The sequence below is a fragment of the Myripristis murdjan genome, chromosome 20 (assembly GCF_902150065.1).
Source record: "Myripristis murdjan chromosome 20, fMyrMur1.1, whole genome shotgun sequence".
Taxonomy (NCBI): Eukaryota; Metazoa; Chordata; class Actinopteri; order Holocentriformes; family Holocentridae; genus Myripristis; species Myripristis murdjan.
Window position 1 is genome coordinate 24,726,821 of NC_043999.1, and position 20,435 is coordinate 24,747,255.

At 38.9% G+C, this 20,435-nt stretch overlaps 2 protein-coding genes and 1 non-coding gene across 6 annotated transcripts in view; 2 read left to right on the plus strand and 1 right to left on the minus strand.

The window, feature by feature from the left end:
- Window positions 1-2,317: 2,317 nt before the first annotated feature.
- pomp (proteasome maturation protein) lies at window positions 2,318-5,870 on the minus strand. The gene is made up of 6 exons (XM_030080013.1): window positions 5,793-5,870; window positions 4,590-4,687; window positions 3,745-3,805; window positions 3,213-3,314; window positions 2,830-2,923; window positions 2,318-2,728 (listed from the first exon to the last, which is right to left on the minus strand). The coding sequence occupies exons 1-6, from the start codon at window positions 5,793-5,795 to the stop codon at window positions 2,661-2,663; spliced, it is 426 nt and encodes a 141-aa protein (XP_029935873.1). The 5' UTR covers window positions 5,796-5,870; the 3' UTR covers window positions 2,318-2,660.
- Window positions 5,871-6,063: 193 nt separating this feature from the next.
- trnac-gca (transfer RNA cysteine (anticodon GCA)) lies at window positions 6,064-6,135 on the plus strand. The gene has a single exon. It is a non-coding gene; the product is annotated as a tRNA-Cys (tRNA).
- Window positions 6,136-8,767: 2,632 nt separating this feature from the next.
- Window positions 8,768-20,435, plus strand: part of rsu1 (Ras suppressor protein 1) — a 49,674-nt gene continuing 38,006 nt past the window's right edge. For 2 of the 4 annotated variants that reach the window (XR_003930191.1, XM_030079745.1), the window contains exons 1-4: window positions 8,768-8,896; window positions 9,087-9,198; window positions 10,993-11,043; window positions 18,880-19,000. Coding sequence is in view for 3 of the 4 variants with exons in the window: in XM_030079745.1 (XP_029935605.1) it covers window positions 9,090-9,198; window positions 10,993-11,043; window positions 18,880-19,000 (281 nt within the window). In the remaining variant the exon portion in view is untranslated. Of the gene's footprint in view, window positions 8,939-9,086; window positions 9,199-10,992; window positions 11,044-18,879; window positions 19,001-20,435 lie in introns of all 4 variants that reach the window. The other 2 variants (XM_030079747.1, XM_030079746.1) reach the window with 2 other exon arrangements.

Consider the following 20,435-nt stretch of genomic DNA (forward strand, 5'->3'; position numbering starts at 1 on the left):
AAAGAGTGGCAGTGGAAAAAGCTCTTTGGTGATTATTTGTAAGTCTTATTTATTAATGTATTTGTTACTTAATTTATTTATGGAGCAATTCATAGCAACAGGTTAGCTATTTACTGAGCGCGTTCGGGCTGCACGTGATTTTTTTCTGCTAGGATGGCGAAGGAGTTTTGAATTGGCCTACATCGTTTCGTTACAGCTTTTCTTCAGTGTTAACCACATCCAACTTTTGCCTAACCCTTATCACAACCTTGACCTTAACCATAACCAGTGGGCGAAAAAAAAACACGATTCCCATCCTACATGAAAATACGCGTGCAGCACAGGCTCAAAGAAGACACAGCAGAGCGAGAGCGAAATCCGTAATAAAGTTCGTATTCTCTTATCCATAACGCAGAGTAGACCATACCGCTCCACTTTCATTTATCAGATTACTTTCTGTGGTTCTACGTCGCGTTTCTTTGAGAACTACTCGGCGTGTACTACATTTTTAAAGTCGACTTCAAGTAGGGAAACTGTTTCGTAGTTCCCACGTTACGCATGCGCAATGTGACGATGTCTGGCTTTATACTGTATTTAAATTACAGACGTCCATTCGACTCAGTGTAACAGCTAACAGTGTAACAGTGTAACCCTAACAGCTACAGCCTACACTCAATGCTGAATATTAGCTCTTGTTTTAACACTTGTACATCCAGTAACGTTGTAAGCAAACGAGCGGGTGGGCTGAGACGTGCTCGGATTTTTCTCTACACTACTAATCATCTCCGACGATTAAGAGACAACACAATTGTGCTATAACGGTCAAGAAGAAGCACCATATTGAAATATATTTTGCATTTATGCCGCAGTGTAACCCCTCCGCGCTGTTTTAAAGACATAATTGCTTTAGTCTGCATTAATACTCTTTGAAACATGAAATACAGCGTGTCCCTGCTTCCTCGTGACGTATTTCCCAGTGAGCTTTGCGGTGTGGTAGCTAAAGCATGTTAAATTTGACGTTTTAACCAGCATTTTAAACGTATAGGCTACAATTTACTTCTGTATATAAATTGTCGCTTTCGATTAATTCATATACACCGGTAATAAGTCGACTATTATATATTGCAACCGTGATGCAGAAACAGATTTCGATACACTACTATAAATACAGCGACTATAACAGTGCTGTACGGTTGGTCCGATGGTGGTGAGATTTCAATTGATTGCTACAGTGAGTTACAGAACCTCTACGTTTCTTCTCTCCCCTCCCTCACCGCCGGCCTTGACCAGCCTTTTCTCCCGTCAGCACTGTATTATTTCATTACAGGAGAATAACACATAAAAATAAAAATTCTGGTGAAAAAAATTTCAATTTTTTTTTTTTTTTTTTTTTTTTTTTTAGCGAACATGCATTAGGACGTTTCCTCGTGTATAAAAGTTACCATTGAAAATAGGCTGCTAAAAGCGGGATCCGACTGAAAATGGAAATAAATTACGACTTTTCTATTAAAATGTTAATTATTCATACCCATATGGGCCTTATGCAACACGTGGGCTTGTGCATAGGTTTTAGATGCCTTTATGTATCTGCTTTCCACTTGGGTGGAGTGTTCAGTCTTCATTACAATTTTACACATTTATAGTCATGAAGCAGAAAAGGTGAGACAATCTTAACACACGCTTGTGCTGAATGTGATTTTGTCTGTTACTTGTGTTGATTATAGTGTGACCTGCAGTCATTTTTTCAGCATTTTGGAATAAAATTGTGCACAGCTGAGAATGCATAACAACATGAAGAGGCTGGAATTTAATCTTCCATCTTTTTCTACTTTGTAACTACTGCTTTTCTTCTTTCAGTATATCAGGCTGGACTGCGTGTGTGTGCTTGCAGTCCTGTTATGGATGGAAGCTGCAGCTGAGGCTGGTTGTACCCATATTCCATATTTTAGAATTACACAGTAATACTATCAAGTAACATTTAGAAATGTCAATAACTCAAAACCTTCAAGTTGAATCTTTTTCAAATGTCTTTGATGTTTTACTTTCATTTTTGCCTTCATCTATTATGATGAATTATTGATTTTTTCCCCCCTCATTTAGGTATTTATTTATTCATGCAACAATTAGAGTAGTTTTAATTCAATTTCAAGCGAGTCTTTATTCTTTTATTTCATAGTCATGATGTAGCGCTTTTTAGAACCAAGTTCAATAAGAATGCTCAGCTGTCACTGTGCACATCAAAGCCTTTCACTGTAACATCATGTCAGCACCATCACAGTTCTAATTGTCAGTGACAAAACTGTAATCATCATCCTGTCAAATGAATTCACGCCATGAAGACTGTTCTGGAGTTTATTAGAAATATCACAGGGAATCCAACCATACAAAAGCAGCGCTGAATGCAATGTGTCTCATGGGAGCTGCTGAAGTTTGAACGCCTGCCCCGACAGCAGATGTTGATAAAACTCAAGAGGCAGTCACTCAGATCCATGCAATTTGCACACTTCTTCATCATCAAGCCATTTACTGAGGTGCCAGTTTCTCCTCAGTAAAAGCCTGGTTCTATGTGAAAGATTGCTTTTGTAATTTTCCAGGACCTGAGTCAGTGCCTCTTGTTAGCACACAAATGATCACCTATAGTAAATGTGTATCTAAGTAATGTGATGTGTATGTGTCCTGTTTCACAGCAAGCCCAGCTTGTACTCCACCATAATGTGTGGCTCGCCCATCATCTCGCTCTGAGCTGGGTCTGCAAGGTAAACACACAAAGCGCAACGTGGCAGGTTAGCATCACATCCACTACCAAAGGGAATGGAGGTGTGTTACATTTGTGCGAGGGGGGTCGCTCACCATTGAGGATGTCCTCGAAGCCGATGTACTCGTCGCTCCCTTGCAACGTGTCCACAGCCAGGTTTGAACTCTGTAAGAACGGCAGACGCTGGATCTGGAAGAGAACATAGGGAGGAAAGAAATGAGCAAAGAAAATGACAATCAAAATGATTTTTACACATCCTTTGTCCCGCCCAAAGAGTCCATTTCATGGTGTCTTTTCAGAATAAAATAAAAATCAGAACATTAAATGTGGGGAGAAGCAAATATCTCCAGCAGAATTAGACAGACAGTACAAGGGACAAACATCAAAGAGTGAGAGGGAAGGTGCTGATGGGAAAATATGAACTCTGACATGGCTCAGTAATATTATTGAACATGGTTACAATATGCATGTGTCATACCTGTCTTGCTGCCCTGTACTCCATCTGCAGTTTGAGTGGAGCGTGGAGACCCTGGATGTTCCTGAGTGTGGACAGATTCATCTTCTCCTGGTTCAGCTTGAACTGCACACCACAGAAACACACAGACATTCAGTACCCAGAGACCACAGGACACCAGCTCTAGTCATTATCCATTCATTCCTTTGTTGGCTGCCATGATGAAACTGGAGTCTGCAGGGCTTGGACTTGAGAGCATGTTTATTCATCAGATAGGATAACAAAAATGAAGAGCTAAATTTTGAGGATATTTGCATTCATGGTGCATCATATTGCTAGGATGCACCATTGACAAAATGATATGCTTTTGCTTGAGGAGGCGCTGAAGCAATGAACAATCATAAGTCAAGTCTTGTGCTGACTTGTGCTTCACTCAGAATGGTCATCGATATGCCCACTTGGATGTTGTACCACTCGTAAGAGACAACCCCTTATCCAAAGGCTCATTTAGTGCCCCCCCAATAATGTGCTCGAGAAATGTCGTCCTTTTACTCACGTTCTTTTCAGACAGCTCCAGCGGGTGGCTGGGAAGCAGCTCATTCTTCACGCTGGTAAAGCTGTGTGGGGAGTTCAAGAAGAAGCAGAGGGAGCAGATGCAAATCAGTTTCATTCGTTGTGCAGTTAAATGTCTTCCCTGAGCTGGAAATGTCAAAAGTAATTACAAAGACACACCGCTCTATGCTGCTATTTACAAAGCATCACATACACCATCTACAGCCCATCAGGTATTCAAACAGAAGCTGATTTGGGCTCAGTTTACAGGACAAATTGCATGGAGAGTATATCACATCACGCTCCATTTAAAAATCTGTCAGTTTACTATTATCTTGCTTACAGGCACATTCTGTGGAAGTAGAGAGTAAAACCTTTTACAAATCATTGCAATGTCCTGGTCAGTTTCACAAATGGATTATCCACCAAGCACTATTTTTTTTTATTTACCTAACTTCAAAAACTCAAAAACTTAAATTAGGTTCATAGTTTCACAATTTTACTTTTTTAAAATGGTAGTGAGACAAGCAAAGTTTGGTGTATTGGATGTATGCCAAACTGTAGAACAGCCCACTCCAAAGTATTTATCAAATGTTCCATGGTATGTCCTATCATTACTTTTAGTAATAATAATTAGTTAATACTAATATATATATATATATATATATATATATATATATTTTTTTTTTTTTTTAATTTATTTATTTTTTAAGTCTAGCATGACTTTCTCTTTACTTCAGAAATGTACTTCTTGGGTCAATAGAAAGTACTGCTTCACTGATACTGTAAATTTGTAAACTCTACCTACTAGAAGATTTATTATTATTTTTTGTTGTGCTAATATCTTACCCGCCGCGGAGAGTGTCTTGGACTCCATACGTCCCCTGTGGACACAAACCTGCCACTGGTACACTGTCCTTCAGCTGAGAGCGGAGTCCTCGGGTATTCTGAGAGGAAAAACAACACACAAGACAATGCACCAAGGTTACTGTCGTTCACTAAAACTACACTAAAAATTAAAACTAGGGTGTGAAGAAACATTTTAGTCAACTGAAAAAAAAAAAAAAAAAAACAGACTTTAGAAAAACTAACTGAAAGCACATTGTGTACTGACAAAACTAAAACACAATAAAAACAGACAGAACAAATCTTCAGTGTAAGTGTGTCAGGCGCTGCTGCTGGTGTTTACTGAGACTGGGACTTCTGCAGGACCGAAGACAAAGAGCTGGGATGGGGTTGGATTTAAACCAATAAGAAATAGATAAAACTCAAAATAGGAAAATAAAAGTAGCAATAAGCCGAGTAATATATAAAAAGTAAAAAACAAATAAATACATGAGAAAACAGATATATACTCCAAATAGTAGCTAAAAGGTAAAACAGTCTGTTGGTGTGTTGAAATAGTGCCATGCTAACCTCAGAACCAAAGTCTTAACATTATTTACATCTGAAAGTGGCTTTGACTATTGGCACATGGAGCTCACCCTGTACCAACATGACTGCAGACATTTATACTCAATGTTAGAGTCTGATGGACATGTCGGCATAGAAACCACCCCATAAGCACAACTTTATTCATGTAAATTCACTATTTTTATCCCTGGTTTAGTCACGACCGCCGAGTCATTTCGTGCGGAGCAACAACAGATGAACAGTCTCTCAAAGTGACATTTTACTGAACGAGACTTTGTGCACACTTCACCGGAAAGCCCCAGCGTTAGCGCACATCACGGCTTGAGTCACACTCCACCTCTCATTAATTCATTCTCTACCAAGATAGAGACAACATTAAATTGCTACATTTTTGAAACAGCTTCCTGTCTCCCAAACAGTAAGAAAATGTGCTAGGTAACTGGCAGTCACTGTTAGCTTTAGCTTGAGTGACTAATCAAATTCACAATAACCGGGCTACAGAGCGGGTGGAGTCGGTAGCGTTAGGCAAACCCGAATACAGTCCAAACACACCTTTAGTACAGCACAACACAGCTACACAGCCATTAATAGGTCTACGATACTGGAAATCATGTTTTATGAGCCAAAATGCTAACATACCATTGTGGGTTTGTTTCTTCCACTTTCCTTTCAGATTACGACGAACTTCCTGTTGGGTCGCATACATATGACGAAACATCCGACACACTTAGCCACAAAACACCCGAAGAACATTGTAGGGCTATTTTTACTTTTAAATAGAAGGTAATTATTTGACTTTCAGGTTGATTAAAAGAAAACAAAACGAATGGCATTTCTTATTTAGTACACGGTCATAGTTTGTACTTACTATGATATTATTTAATCACTAACTAATACAGTTTATGCAAGCGGGGGTATAGCTCAGTGGTAGAGCATTTGACTGCAGATCAAGAGGTCCCCGGTTCAAATCCGGGTGCCCCCTCATTTTCATAATCCTGCAGTATTTCAAAATTGATATAGAAAGACAAACGAACTTTATTGATCCTAAATTCGGAAATTCTTGTGTTCCAGACAGACGGTTGTCCAGACATTGCACAAGAACAATATAAAGCTACCCTAACTATACCTGTCCACTCTAGGTTAAATATAGGTCTTTAGAAAAATTTAGCACAAGTAACAAAAAATAAAATAAATAAATATATAATAAATAAATAAATATAGTGGCTAAACTCAAAAAAACAAAACAAAAAAAAAACTGTAACTCAAAAAAAAAATATATAATAAAAAAGAAAAACCTTTGCATACCCCATAAGAGTAATAAAAAAAATAAAATATACAAAGATATATTTATGCAAGGCACAGAGGTGAACAAGATAAATATTTGGTAAAATAAATTTAATCTAAATTTAAATTTGTCTGTCTGATATTTTGAAAAAAAAAAAAAAAAATTAAGACGTGCCATTGCTTCACATGTAACCTTGTTTTACTCATTTTACCATCAACCAATGCTTTCATTGTCATTGTAAATGGATTGAGCCAAATTGGAGATGATGCTGATGGATTCAGCCTGCTCAGGATGTCCCGCACTCTGTCAGCCTCCACTTGTAGGTGGGGACAGCCACAGGCTGGGGTGGCTCCTGAAAAACCAAACGTACCAGGTTGGCCCATGAAGTCAGAGCTAGCTGCAGGTCCGCCTCAGCCGCTCCTCACTTCAGTTTTCCCTCAACTGCAACACTAAGTGTGCTGAAGTCCTGCCAAGGCTCCCTCACTGACATGTGCAGGCTCATCATAACTGAATGAGAGGGAGGAGACTGAGACAAGAACAGACAGACACAGACAACACAGAAAGACAGTTCAGTCCAATTCATCTCTATTGCAACAGGTGATGGTGTCTCGGTGTATATGATAACTTCAGTTTTTCTAATCCAGTCATTCTCAAACTTTTTCAGTAATGTACCCCTTTGAAATATTTTTCAGCCAAGAAACCCTGATCAGGGCAAAAAAGAAAAAAAATGTAAAGAGGTCCAAACGAGCTCCATCAGTGTGTGAAACAACAACCTGATACTGAGGACATTTTGTTGTTCATGTTTTTGCTACTTTCTCACTTCGTCTTTCTCCTTGTTTTCAGCTGTATCACTACTATGTTTCAACACCAAATCCATTTAGGCCTACTTTACTTTACTTTATAGTTATACAATAGAAAACCACAGGCCAGGGCCAGCAAGACATCTTGCAGCCAGAAGGGGAACACAATTTCTACTGTTTGTTGCCATGTGTGTCTTTCTGTTTTTGCATACAGGTCCCCCTGCCTTTACCAGCAGGACATAGTTATTGCTGATGGGTCATTATTTTGTTTTCTTTTTCTTTTCTTTTTGGCTATGATTTTCACCGAAAAACCACATGGAGAAGAGCGTAGACCTCATCAGAAGGAAAATATAAGACTGCATGCCAAATCATATGAGCTTTACTTCAAGAATCAGTTTTGCATATTAAACCACAATAAATAAGATATAAAAATATGCTCCTGGACCAGCAGACAGAGGTCAGACTGACACCTCACCTCACTGCACCCGAGAGACAGAGGCAATGAGAAGTTTGCAGAACAGTAACTGTATTTTGATTACCAGAAATCAAAACATAATCCCATACATTACCTTGTTACTAGGATAAGTAATCTGATTACTCCCAACATTGAACATAAATAATACCAAGGAACAGGAACATCGAGGAACAGGAAGTGTCCTTATAAGGAATGCAGACACTTTTCAGATGCCTCACACACTGGCCAGGAAAAAAGAGAGGAAAAGAAAGAAGGAAAGAAAAAGACTTCCGCTTTTGGGGCTCATTCTTCAAAATAAAAGCACGACAGTTTAAATTTGCAGAAATACTAATTTAAAACAATTCTTTTGTATTTAATTATCGACACCGATAAGTAACATTTAGACTCCAGCAGTTTAAGAAAAAAAAAAAAAAAAAAAAAAAAACACAGTATGCTGTCAAAATCAAACATTGTGATTCTTGCAGAATCAAGTGGATGTTACATATTTACTTTACACTTACCTGAACCTTCAACTTTTTAATATTATTTGAAAATATATTATATTCTGTGGTGTTCTGTTGTGTTCTACTGTGTTGCAGGATATTGACAGTTTGAACTCTTTACTCTAAGGCGAGTGTTGCACTGCATCCTTAAAAACTTTCAGTACAGCTGTAACAATTTGGCTTTATGTTAGTAGTAATAGTAATAGTAGTCGTCGTCGTAGTAATGTTGTAGAAGACAGTAGCAGTAGCAACAATAGTAATGTTGGTAGCAGGAAAGGGAGTTAGATAAGTAATAGTTACAACAGAATATCAAAATGCAAATGTAATTGAAATAGCAAGAAGCACACCAATGCAAAAACAAAACAGAGCATAAAAGTAAAGACTCGGGTGATGTACAGTTGCTAGACTTGCATTTAGCTGAGAACTTTTTGTTGGTGTATGATTAAGTCTTTTGGTATTTCAGTGTTATAGATTTGTTTCAAAAAACGAGTCTTTTATATTGAAAAGGAAAACCTGACCGGAGGTGTAGTTCTTGTTTGGGCCTGCTGAACGCAGCCTGACTTTTCTGGTGGCTGGCACAGCAGCTTCCGGTAGGGTGTGTTCTCAGTAGCGGAGTGTCCGACCGGGACTAAAAACAAACAAAATCCGTTTTTTAAACTTTCTTTCTCCAGACGGCCAAGCCTCGTCAACAGCAAAGTGGTGTAGGTACCCTCCCGGAGTCAGGACACGTTGTTAACCCCTCTGTAATGTCAACACAGCTAACTTGGTCAAATTTCTCCTGTAAAACGATGTGTGGTTCCTGTGGCAGTTTACCTTAAAACCGTTAAAATGTCGCTGCTTTTGGCCTTGAGACATTTCTAACGGTGTGTTTTTTTGGATAAATGATTTCAGAAAATGTCCAAGTCTTTGAAGAAGATAGTGGAGGAGTCCCGGGACAAGAACCTCCCTGAAGTGGAGATGTGCGACAGAGGCATTTCCAACATGCTGGACATTCCTGGACTGTGTAAGACAGCTTCGTAACTTTCACTGCAACACTGTGGCGTAAAGCCGCTGCTCTAGCTCTCATTACTGGACTGTTACACATGGAAAATAGGAAATCTGTGTTGTAGGGAGGCAGGACTCCTCTGCCCGGAGATGAAGATAATATAACACTGGAAGCGGATTCATATTAACTGGTACTTGATTCAGTCTATTTCGGGTCCCGGATAAGTAACAGCACAGCGACAGCTTTATTATTGGAAAGGGTTTACTTTAATGTCCATTCAAAACAGTAGGACCCGAGAACACCAACATCCAACCTGATACATCACTTTACAGCGTGGCGTATCACTCCGCCCAGTGTAAACTACTCTAACCCCTACAGACACTGTAGTGTGATGTAGTCTCTCATTTCTGTATGGTATGTTTATCTCCTGGTTTGATGTCATATCAAATCAGGATACTTGGGTGCCAATTCAATTGATATTGTGATTCTGCAAATTTTGCCATTCAGTATTAACATTATTTTTATTTTTTTCAATTCTCCTCTAATTTGTGGAAGTAAAGTTTCATGAGGTTGTGATTATCCTATATGTCAGTTTATACAGTGATGTCAAGTAAAAAAAAAAAAAAATGGTGTTACTACAGTGAAATGTCAGCATCATCACACATGAATCAAATGTGGCTCATTGAATCCACAAGAGTCTCAGCTTTCCAGTCAATCCCAGTTGACGCAACTCCAAGACTGTTTAGGCCCCAGTCTGCACAAACACACCATTTTACAACAGGCCACAAGAAGGCATTTGGACTGCAGGGTTTGTGCCGAAAGCTGCATGGGATTAGCATGTGGTGGGCATGTCTGCAAAGAGGAGAGCCGAGGCTGCCCATTTTCATTCAGAGGTCTGCAGGTCAGAGGTCAAGGGACCCAGCTGAAAATGGGTTTTCCCCTGTCAAAATTTAGCCCATCTTTGGAGCGATATTTAATCCCCTTGTCGACAAGTCCAACAGATTCCTAAGATCATCAAGTTTCAGATGATACCCTCATATCTTTACTTTAAATCACTAGCAGTAGAAAAAAAAAAGATTGAAAATTATAACAAATAAGAATTGCTATGCTTAAGTGAACTTTTTTCCCCCACTTGTAATAAAAATATAAAGACTGTATTTGCAGAATCAGGTACCATTAATCATATCATGTAAAACATCAAACTGATAGCAAAATAAGATAATCTTCCAAACAATTCTTCTATTTTAACACTAAAGATACTCTATAAAACATGAGGAATAATGAAAGAATATTGTCCTTTACAGTAACAATCATGTCACATTTGAAGAAACAGAGGTGTATAAATGCTGCATTCAGGCAAAACAGTTTCGTTTACTACAGATACTTGGAAAAAGACTATCTTCACTTGAATTTATCGAAATATCAACAAAATGCAGCCCAAAACTTACCTTTACTAACTGTGCAAAATTGTGTGTAGTTAAATGTAATGAAACTACTGTTAAGCAGCAGTGAATATAAACACTGAAACAGCCTTGAAGAACAGAACAGTTTGTAATTAATTAACTTCAGTTCATTTTGAATGCGATGGTGGTTCCCTCTTGGTAGTTCTGATTTTGTGTTCATGAGATTATCCCATGTTTTGTAAGCAAACATTTCTTTACAGTAACTCCAAGCTGCAGGCAAGTTTAGTAGACTTTTAGAGCACATTTAAAGCACTCCATAAAGAGGAATTTCACAAGCAGTAGAGTAGTAAAGTTGCAGATTTCTTTTCTGTGCAGCACTGTGTTAACATTCTGGTGCTTCTCGTTTCAGTCACATTGTCCAACATCACTCAGCTGGTCCTCAGCCACAACAAACTCACAGGTAAGGCCACACTGGCTGCTCTCTTTTTGGTGTGATAACATTTGCTTCTGTCATTTGCTTGCTAACTGTACAGGAGCTTGTGAATTAGGGCTGCACAGTTAAGGCAAATGTGTAATCACAGTTATGTTGTGATCACTATTACTAATCAAAATTTGTATGAGGTTTAGGAAAGAAAATCATTTGTTTCCACTGATACAGTATTCACTTTTGAGTTTATTCAAATTATTATTTTTTTTCTTTTTTTAAGCAGACTGAGACGTTATTAATGCTAATTACCCACTTTAGCTTTGCAGGTATTCATGACAACAACACAATTTGAACCCTAGCTGACAGTACAGTGCAGTTAAAATATGCAGTTAAACAATATGGAGCTCAACACTGAGGCAGAAAGCATGCATGATTTGAAGGTTTTCACTTTTGTTTTTGTGGTGTGATGCACCCTGCACATTCAAAGGTTGTGCATGGTCGGGTGTAATTGAAAGTGCTTGATATACAACACTGGGGTTTTCAGAGGAATAGAAAAGATAGATGTAGCCAAAAGTGACAATATGACTTGGAGCATCTTAGCTGTTTACTCAAGAGGGGGAAAAAAAGGAAAAGAGTGTTGAATATATTATCTCTCATGCTTAAATAATGTCTTTTACCCTTAGAGCACTTGAAGTAACCCTTACTTCAAGTGCTGTAAAGCAGCAATAACATTCAGCTGCATTAGCATATCATCATAGTCTGTTGGTATGAACTGTTAGCATAGCATTATGAGTGAAAAGCAGCTATCACACATTTAACGTTAAGACAGAACTGTTAATATGCAAGAAATTTTAATACATGTTACATACACAGCTTGCACTGTTTAGGAGATACTAACAAAGTTGTTTTTCAGTCACAGTCTTACCATATGTGTGTGGTCATGGGATATTTTTGTAATCGCGGTTGTGATGAATTCCAAACTTGATTCATTGTAAAAGCGAGTGAGCAAGTGTTAATAAATACACAGTACCAGACTCTGTAGACAAAATAGCAACAGTTTTGGTGGGAAAAGACTTAAATTAGTTTGGCTGTGAAGAACTGTCATTTTTATTCTTCTTGGTTAAACAGCTGTAAGTAAGCCCACAGCCAACCAATCAGTATAGGGAAGGGATGTGATGCTCTTTCCTACCACCAGAGGTTGCTATAGGCCAGTCAACAAACTCAGCGCCTCTGGACAGATGCAGCATTTTTTTTTTTTTTTTTTTTTTTAATATGGGAGTAAAACACACCGTAAAACATTTAAAATGTTAATTTCTCGTGTTTTTCCTGCTTACTGGTTGAATAATCCATCTGTTAACTCGTCATAAAATAATATCAAAGTGACAGAACTGATGTTTCTATTGTTTCCATACTCTTTTAATGAGGGAAATTCATAGTTCTTCTTCAGATTCTTGTTTGTTTTCTTAATATTATTAAAATGTATTGTTATTGAACTGTACTATTATTTGTGGAGTTTATATAGCATTGTATTTTATTGAAGTTATTTTTTTAAACAAATGTTTAAGAAGCAGATCGACTCTCTCATAAACTTAATGTGTAGTACAGATCACTGCCCACTCAGAATATTCTTGGAACTGTTTTAGTAGAAATGTCATAATAAATGCAAACCATCACCCTGCAAAACATAATCATCTTATCGTAAGTCATGTAACAGTGTCATGGATGGGTTTTCCAAGCTAACATATTAAATGAACAGAAAGACCAAGATAATAATGCCAGAATCTCAGCAGCAGTGATAGCACCCTTGCTCTGCCTTCAAAAAAGGAGTGCTTGTTTTCAGATAATTTCATCTTAGTTGAAGAAGAATTGTGGAAAATCTCACCAGATTTACAAGTATGTCAAATAATGTCACTGATTATGTCACTGGTTGTAGGAATACTTTGACTCAATTTGGGATCCACTGATCTGATATTCAGTATTGGAATCAGGGCTGTAATGCATAACAGGTTTTCTGATCAGCCTACGACCAATGAGTGAAGCGGTTCAGCATTAATAGTTTTGTCATTCCATTCTGTTTATGAAACATGAAAGGGTATTTGCCGTTGACAAGTGTTGTCTTAGCAGTGTGGAGCTGTGTTTCAAAGCAGCTGGGTAGCAGCCCTGTCTGCAGTGTAGAATTACTTTAAACTGGAGTGAATTGTAATATTTACAGTCGGTGCACAAAGGTCAAACATTAGAGGACCATGTGAGTTTTTGCTGTTTTAATGAACCACACCACAACTTGCCTTCATGACATTGTTATTCAGACATAGACCTCAACTATATACCAAGGTGTATTCACCGCTTGGATTGCATGAATGTCTTTTGCAGTGTCTTTTGTCAGTGCATTGTCAGTGCATTGTAATGGCATTGTAAAAATAATCAGTTTCAGTTATTTACAGTAACGCTGGATCTCTATTCAGCATCGACAGATAGTCAATATTTAATAACTCTGATTTGTATTGGGGACAAAAAAGCACACGCACACACACACACACACACACAGATATATATATATATATATATATATATTTTTTTTTTTTTTTTTTTTTTTTTTTTTTTTTTGCACTGGAGCAGCCATAATTATGTGATATTCACCTCGTGGTCTGCTGTGGTTTGTCTGACTGCTGTTCTCTAATCTGCTGTTTGAGACGGAGAGATTACACACATCTGACACTTCTTCGTTATTTATAGCCCAGATCAAAGAGTACTGGGATTAGCTAATTGGTGTCGTTACCCACCTGCGGGCACTCTCAGGTACACTAATTCTGCTGCAGTAGTTCAAGCCTTGAGGATGGCATAGCTGCTCTATTAGTTTTTTTTTTTTTTTTTTTTTTTTTTTTTTTTTTTATTATAACCCTCAACTATCCCCACTCCGGCCAAAGCACACACATACTTAGTTGCTTTTTGTTAAATCCAATTGTGATGTAAATGAGGTGTGGCTATAGCTTTTGGTTTTGAACCCACCCCCCCTAGTCCTTCCCTTTCCCCTATCTTATCCCAGATGGATTGGAGATCGGTGATAGTACAAATGAAAAAAAAAAAAAAAAATGGCAATGTGTAATGAAAGATGGAGGTGATGTCTCTGTCTTCTGAACTTTGGAAGGTAGTCAAGAATTACAGTGACATTTGGAAAGTCTTTCATTAAAGCAGATAGAGAGAGAGAGTGTAAAGGTTGAGTTCCTATTGGCTACCACCCAGTTGTAACATGCCTCCACTCTGGTCATTACCATCAGTCTAGCTGACCATTTCCCAACACACACAAACACTAAATGTCACCCATCATATCTGTGTGCACGGTCTTCATAGAGGTTTGCACTCACTCTCACATACACAGAATTCACCAAATCCCCAGGTCATAGACCCACACAACTAGATTGAGGAGATACTGTATATGGAAATCAATAGAGTATAATGTACGGAGGACCATAGAAATTGTGTAGGTTTTGTCCTTCTGGATGGGGGGGGTGGATCGTGTTGTTACTATCGATTCAGCTCTGGTCAGTGGCCCACAGAGAGACAGGCCAGCTAAATGCAATTGATTCCTGACATCGTCGGTGAACCAAGAGGACCTTTAAAACCAGCGACCATGGACAGAGAGAGAGTGAGACAGTCTCTGCTTTCACGGGTTAGTCGTCACCGACTAGGAGGTGCAACATGGAGTATGCTTACCTGCACACAAGAAATCAGATTATTGTGAATAACCGGATTATGGCAGAAAATCAGATAAGGAGTTTCCTTGTGTTAAGTTACTCTGATAAATCAAAATCCCCATATACATGTATGCGCCAAATAACTGGGTTGCCCCCTCACCTTGGCTTTCCTCACGGAGTACAGTGGTGCTTCAGCGGTGCTCCCGCCATCCCACAGCCGGCAGAAGGCACATGTCAACCAGCCTTTTGTGGTGATTTCCCCATCAGTGATGACAGATGCTGATGCAGGCGCATCGCTGACATAAAATTATTAAACATTCTTCAGTAAATGTGGAATGGGCAGTTTTTTCTCTCCTGGGTGTTGTACAGTGTGTGTTTATTGTGTTTATCATGTCAGTTTTATTATCTGTTCTCTGCCCTCGCACATGGGCTCACCTAAAAAGCCGTTCAGAAATCGGTGTAACTGTTTACAAGGCACAATAATCAGGTTTCTTCAGGAGAAATGTAGCTACCTTATGCTCATTATGAGTTCTCTTTATTTCATAACCTGATTATGGAAACCGACTTTCTCATTTACATGGCATTTGAAAAATCAGATGACTGCCATATGAGGTAAATAACATGATTACTAAAGTGCATGTAAATGCTGTGATGGAGGTCCTCTATGCTGAGTCGTCTTGGCCCTGGTGAGATGTAGAAAAAAAATGCTGCATTGGTTATAAACTCCACTTGAAGTTATTACAATTTTTACTGTCTGTTATTACAGAATACAACTTTACATATAGCTGCAGCTGTAAGCCCACATTGTGCTATTTTATGGTCAACCATTGAAAGACAACATGGTTAATATTGTTGCAGCAGTGGCAGGCATTGTTAATTCTGACAGCCAGTATTGATTTAATTTGAGTCTGTTTAGTAAAATGCATTTTGGTTTTAGTCACATTTGAGCCATTTTGTTTGTTACCTCCGCCAGGTGTCAGCGTGAAGGGGATATTGCAGTTGGTCGTGTGTATCTGTCTGTGTGTGTATCTGTCCGCAGCTCATCTAGCATGCTGCTGGGCCTCTATTTTGTGTGCACAGTTGCGATGGAATGATCAAAGACCTTGTGGTTTCAGTCACTCAGACCCTTTGAAAAGCCTGTTTTATACCATAATTGAGTGCTAACCCCTCACCTAGCTTTTTCGAATTAATCTGAGCACCAGAGCAGTGGGCATACACCTGGTGAAGATCTGCACTCTACTGAGTCCACGCTTTTAGTTTTTTTGTCAACAAAAACTTCAGTAATTGTAGTCTAATTCTGCTGAATCTTTTTTCTTTTTTTTCTCTGTAAATTCCTCAGTAAATCCTTTGTTAGTGATCTTTATACATAAATTGATCTACATTCCTCATTATAGTTTATTGTACTTTGTATCTGTCTTTTGTTTTTATACTGTACTTTCATACTTTACTGTAGCAATCTCTTTTTTTATTGTGCATGCAAATGTCATATTTCATCTAGTTTTTGTCAACAAAGCTTCATTTTTGTTTAGTTTTCATCTTGTTTTCGTCCTGTAAAAAGTATTGCTGGTGAATACTTTTAGTCATAGTTTTAGTCAACAAAAGTAACACTGATGGCAAGGCTCAAGCCAGTAAAGTAGCCAATTTTGAAAGGATCTGCCAACTTTGATGGGATATGCATGAAAATTGCTGGGCTTATGCCAGATTTCCAGCATACAGCCATTCTAGATTGACAAAATACTTTCCCGATTTGATTCAACTTTGTCACCATAGCAACAACATTCACTTCACAGAGTAATTGTGAAGTGGTGTCTGCTGCTTATCCAATCATATATTTCATAGCATTATTTCACAATGACCAGTGTTGTGTGACTGCCCTGTGGCAGTGTTTTCTCCAATCAGCAGCAACCTTCCCTCAGTCGCATGTCTGTGAGTTGCATGGAGGTGAAGCCTGCATCACACTAAGAAATGGAAGCAAGGATAATAAAAGCTGGTTGGGACACAACAGGGTGGACTGGCCATCTGGAGTAGCATTTTTTCCAGTGAGCTGGTTGACCTGTAGGCCAGCAGTGAGTTCGGCAACATTGACACAAAATCAAGTCTTGTGTTCTTCTAGTAGGTTAGTAGCAGACTGGATGGCAACATACAGATATGTTTTTGTGTGCTCATCACATCCTATGAGTCCATCTTTCTCCTCTGCTAACTTTATTTCATAAACTGGAATTGGTACTAGATTCTAGGGATGAGCATGAGTAATATTTTCCAAGATCCAGCGGTCACATGAATTACACAAATTCCTCTTGATTCCTCTCGGAGGGAAATCTATTTTTAAAACACATCTTATTGTAACAGTAATCATAATGCACAGCAATATAGCCAATGTATAATTCTTATTTTAAATCAAAAAAGTCCCCATTTGATGCAAGACTTTATTCACAACTAACAAAACGTAACAAAAAAGCATGAATTAATGGGCCCATTAATTATGATTATGAGATCAAAACAAAAAACAGGTATGGGCTTTAGTAATATGTAACAAGACTACACAGTAGTGATGCATGAATTGCAGTTAGATGTGTAGGCACTGTGGATGATATGAATTGGGCGGGTAAATGTATATTTTGGAGAAGTTGGTCCCTTGTCACGAAACTGTGGCCGCCCCCTGTTTATAGTATCAAGGATGGGTCAAATAAAGGAGAAAACTATTTGTAACACATTTCACAGGCCATGGTGTCAATAACAAATATTGCACAGCCTATAAAGCTTCCACACACAATCATTTGATTGTCAAAATGTCTTATTTTTAAATTGCACCAGCAGTGGCAGGGAGTATGTTTTTCCAAACGTCTTCACCAGTGATTCCAAACGTCACAACATTGACTTTGAAGTCCTTGGGCATCCTCACTCAGTAACATGCTACAGCAATTTGATTACTTTTTTAATGTGACAAGTAGTGTAACAAATCACAGTTTTCACAGTTTTCATTTTGGGTTTAACCATCCCATAAAGATTTGATTTGTCACTTCCTATGTGGAAAAGATTTTCAATGAGTAACCATACCAACACCACAATTTAATTTAAGTCAACAATGTGAATCAACAGCATCTGCACTTTGTGGCACATTCAGACAAAGCATGTGTTTACTCTTGTTTATGTGGCTAACCTTTTGGAGGCTCCCAAGTCTAAATGTCTCAGGGTGTCCCTTTTGGAAGAGTCTGTGCAGCAGTGTGAAACATTTCTGATCTGGATGTGCAGAGTGCTCTATTTATTTTTAAAAAACACAATAAATTACAGCAGTGTCCGTTCACACATCACATAGTGTGCAGGGCCCCCCTACTACCTGGTGATGATGAAATTAAATTTTCGGCTGTGATTGTGATCAAAAAGAGAAACAGTTGTGATTGCGCTCTTAATGATCAAGTTGCTTTTTGTTTTTTTTTTTTAACTCCTAGCAGACGGTTTGTTTTAGTGGCAGTCCTCGGTTCTTCTTCTCTTGGTCTGAAACAAAGTTTTCATGTGTAGTTTGCTAGCTTCTCAAACAGAGGAATTCAGTGTTACCATGTAGACAGACAGACATACACACACACACACACACACACACTGCAGTGGCTTGTGTGAAAGGTCCTTCTGATATGGTATCAGTATGCCGAGGCTTCACCTCGCCAACACTCATCCCCACAGCAACATTCACATCAGGGCCTGGTTACAGCCCTCCCTCCGTCCTCCCTCTCCTCCTTTCTCCTCCCTCTCACTCTCCTTCATCCTCCCTCATTCTATTGATCACCTTGGTAATCTGATAGAAACTTCAAGCTATTTGTTATTGGCCAATCAATCTGTGTCCGCCTCTTTGGCCACAGACAAAAAAAAACAAAAAAAACAAACAGAACCATGCCATGACATGGATGGATGAATGGAAGGATGGATGAAGTGAAGAAGAGAAGTCATGTGTCCATGATGTTAAAATGCCAGTGTGACCACCAGCACAACGGCTGAGCTATCGAAGACATGACATTTGTTAGATAGTTATGATGAGCTCATTAGCAGGAAATTTCTCTGTTTGAGACGTAATGTCATGAACATGTTGGAGAGGAGTTAGAGAGAGCATGTGTATGGTCATGAATAAACAAGGAAACTAATATGCTTTTCTTTTTATTTCCCCTCTGTCTCTGTCTCTCTCCAGCGGTGCCTGCTAACATCTCTGAGCTGAAGAACTTGGAGGTTCTCAACATGTTTAACAACCAGATTGAGGAACTTCCTACTCAGATCAGCAGCCTGCAGAAACTCAAACACCTCAATCTTGGGTACACCTCATTTTTTGTGTTTGTTTTGTGCATGCGTGTGTGTGTGTGTGTGTGTGTGTGTCCGCTTGCCACGACTCCTCCATCCTGATTCCCTGTAAATCTCGGCTGTAGCGGTATATTGTTAACTTGTCTCTTGTTTATTTGCTGTGACTGTCTAGTGCCCTGGGGCTAGCCTTGTCTGCTGTCTGAATATCTGACTGTTTCCTCCACACAGAGCCACACAGCCGTTTGTTTGTCACTGCGTTGTCTACTCACAGAGGAGTGTGATCAAGTCCTGCCTCGGTCGCATACCTTCCCTTTCCTGTCTTAAGGCTGTTTTCTCTTCTAGTTGGTTTACAGTAATTATTCTGGACCCTGGGGCATTTCCACTCTGTTCAGTTAACTGGGACATATGCAAAGACAGTGACCAAGCCACTTGACTGAGACATTGTTGATAAAGTCATCTTAAACCCAACCCCAGGACAATGATCCTATTCAACTACAGGAAAGTACGGTGGCCATTAGGGCATTGCACTGCAAGTAGACGAAAGTCAAACAAAATACATGCAACAACTTTGCAAAAGACACATATTACAGAACGCACTGCAGACTGATTAAACATGAACACCAATCACAAGAATCACTAGAGTTTAATATTTTGGATAAATCTTTAAAGGTGGTTCCAGTGGCCAAATGCCTGTAAAATTTGTCTTTGATAGATCAATAACTGTCACTGTCCATATCGACTGCCAGGAAGTGATAGACTGAGACTTTGACCCAGATCGGCCACACCACAACCAGCGTGCAGGTCCTCCACAGCTGCTGCCCCGTGCTGCTGGCGCACACACACACACACACACACACACACACACACACACACACACACACACACACACACACACACACACACACACACACACAATCAGCACTAATATCTCCACCTATCTGCGTCACAGCTATTGTACATTACCCGATCGTACAGGAATTGGGTGCTATTTTCAGAGTGCTGCAGAACATAAACATGCAAAGCCTTTAGAGACTGTTATGAGGGCTTTAATGAACAAATACAGAAGTTTCCCAGTTGAACAACATCTCATGATCTTATGACTCCAATAAAACAGGGCTGGTAGGGTTATTAGAATCGTCACTAAGACACAAGACATTGTTGTGTAATAATAATCCAAAAGCCCCCCTGATAAAATTATTGAATGAATATTTATAAAACTTTATTTGTAAAGCATTAATTTACCTGTAAATAATATTAGTGAAAGCTGCAGAAAACAAAGCTTTAAAGGACCATACCAGTCATTTTGCATGTTTAGTGTAATATCTACAAAATTTATAGCCTATACTTCACGTGCACAATCAGCTTCAAGTGCGCAATTTCTGAGTGGATTCACATAGCACCACAAGATTTTGTGGAAAGGTTGGTCATGAACCACAGAGGCACAGACCC

Bases quoted from the DNA above. Each gene is read 5' to 3' on its own strand.
- pomp (XM_030080013.1), bottom strand. The intron at 3,806-4,589 runs GTAAGATATTAG...CTCCCCACACAG, and splicing joins CAAGACACTCTCCGCGGCGG to CTTTACCAGCGTGAAGAATG. The intron at 2,729-2,829 runs GTGAGCGACCCC...TTTACCTTGCAG, and splicing joins CTTCGAGGACATCCTCAATG to ACCCAGCTCAGAGCGAGATG.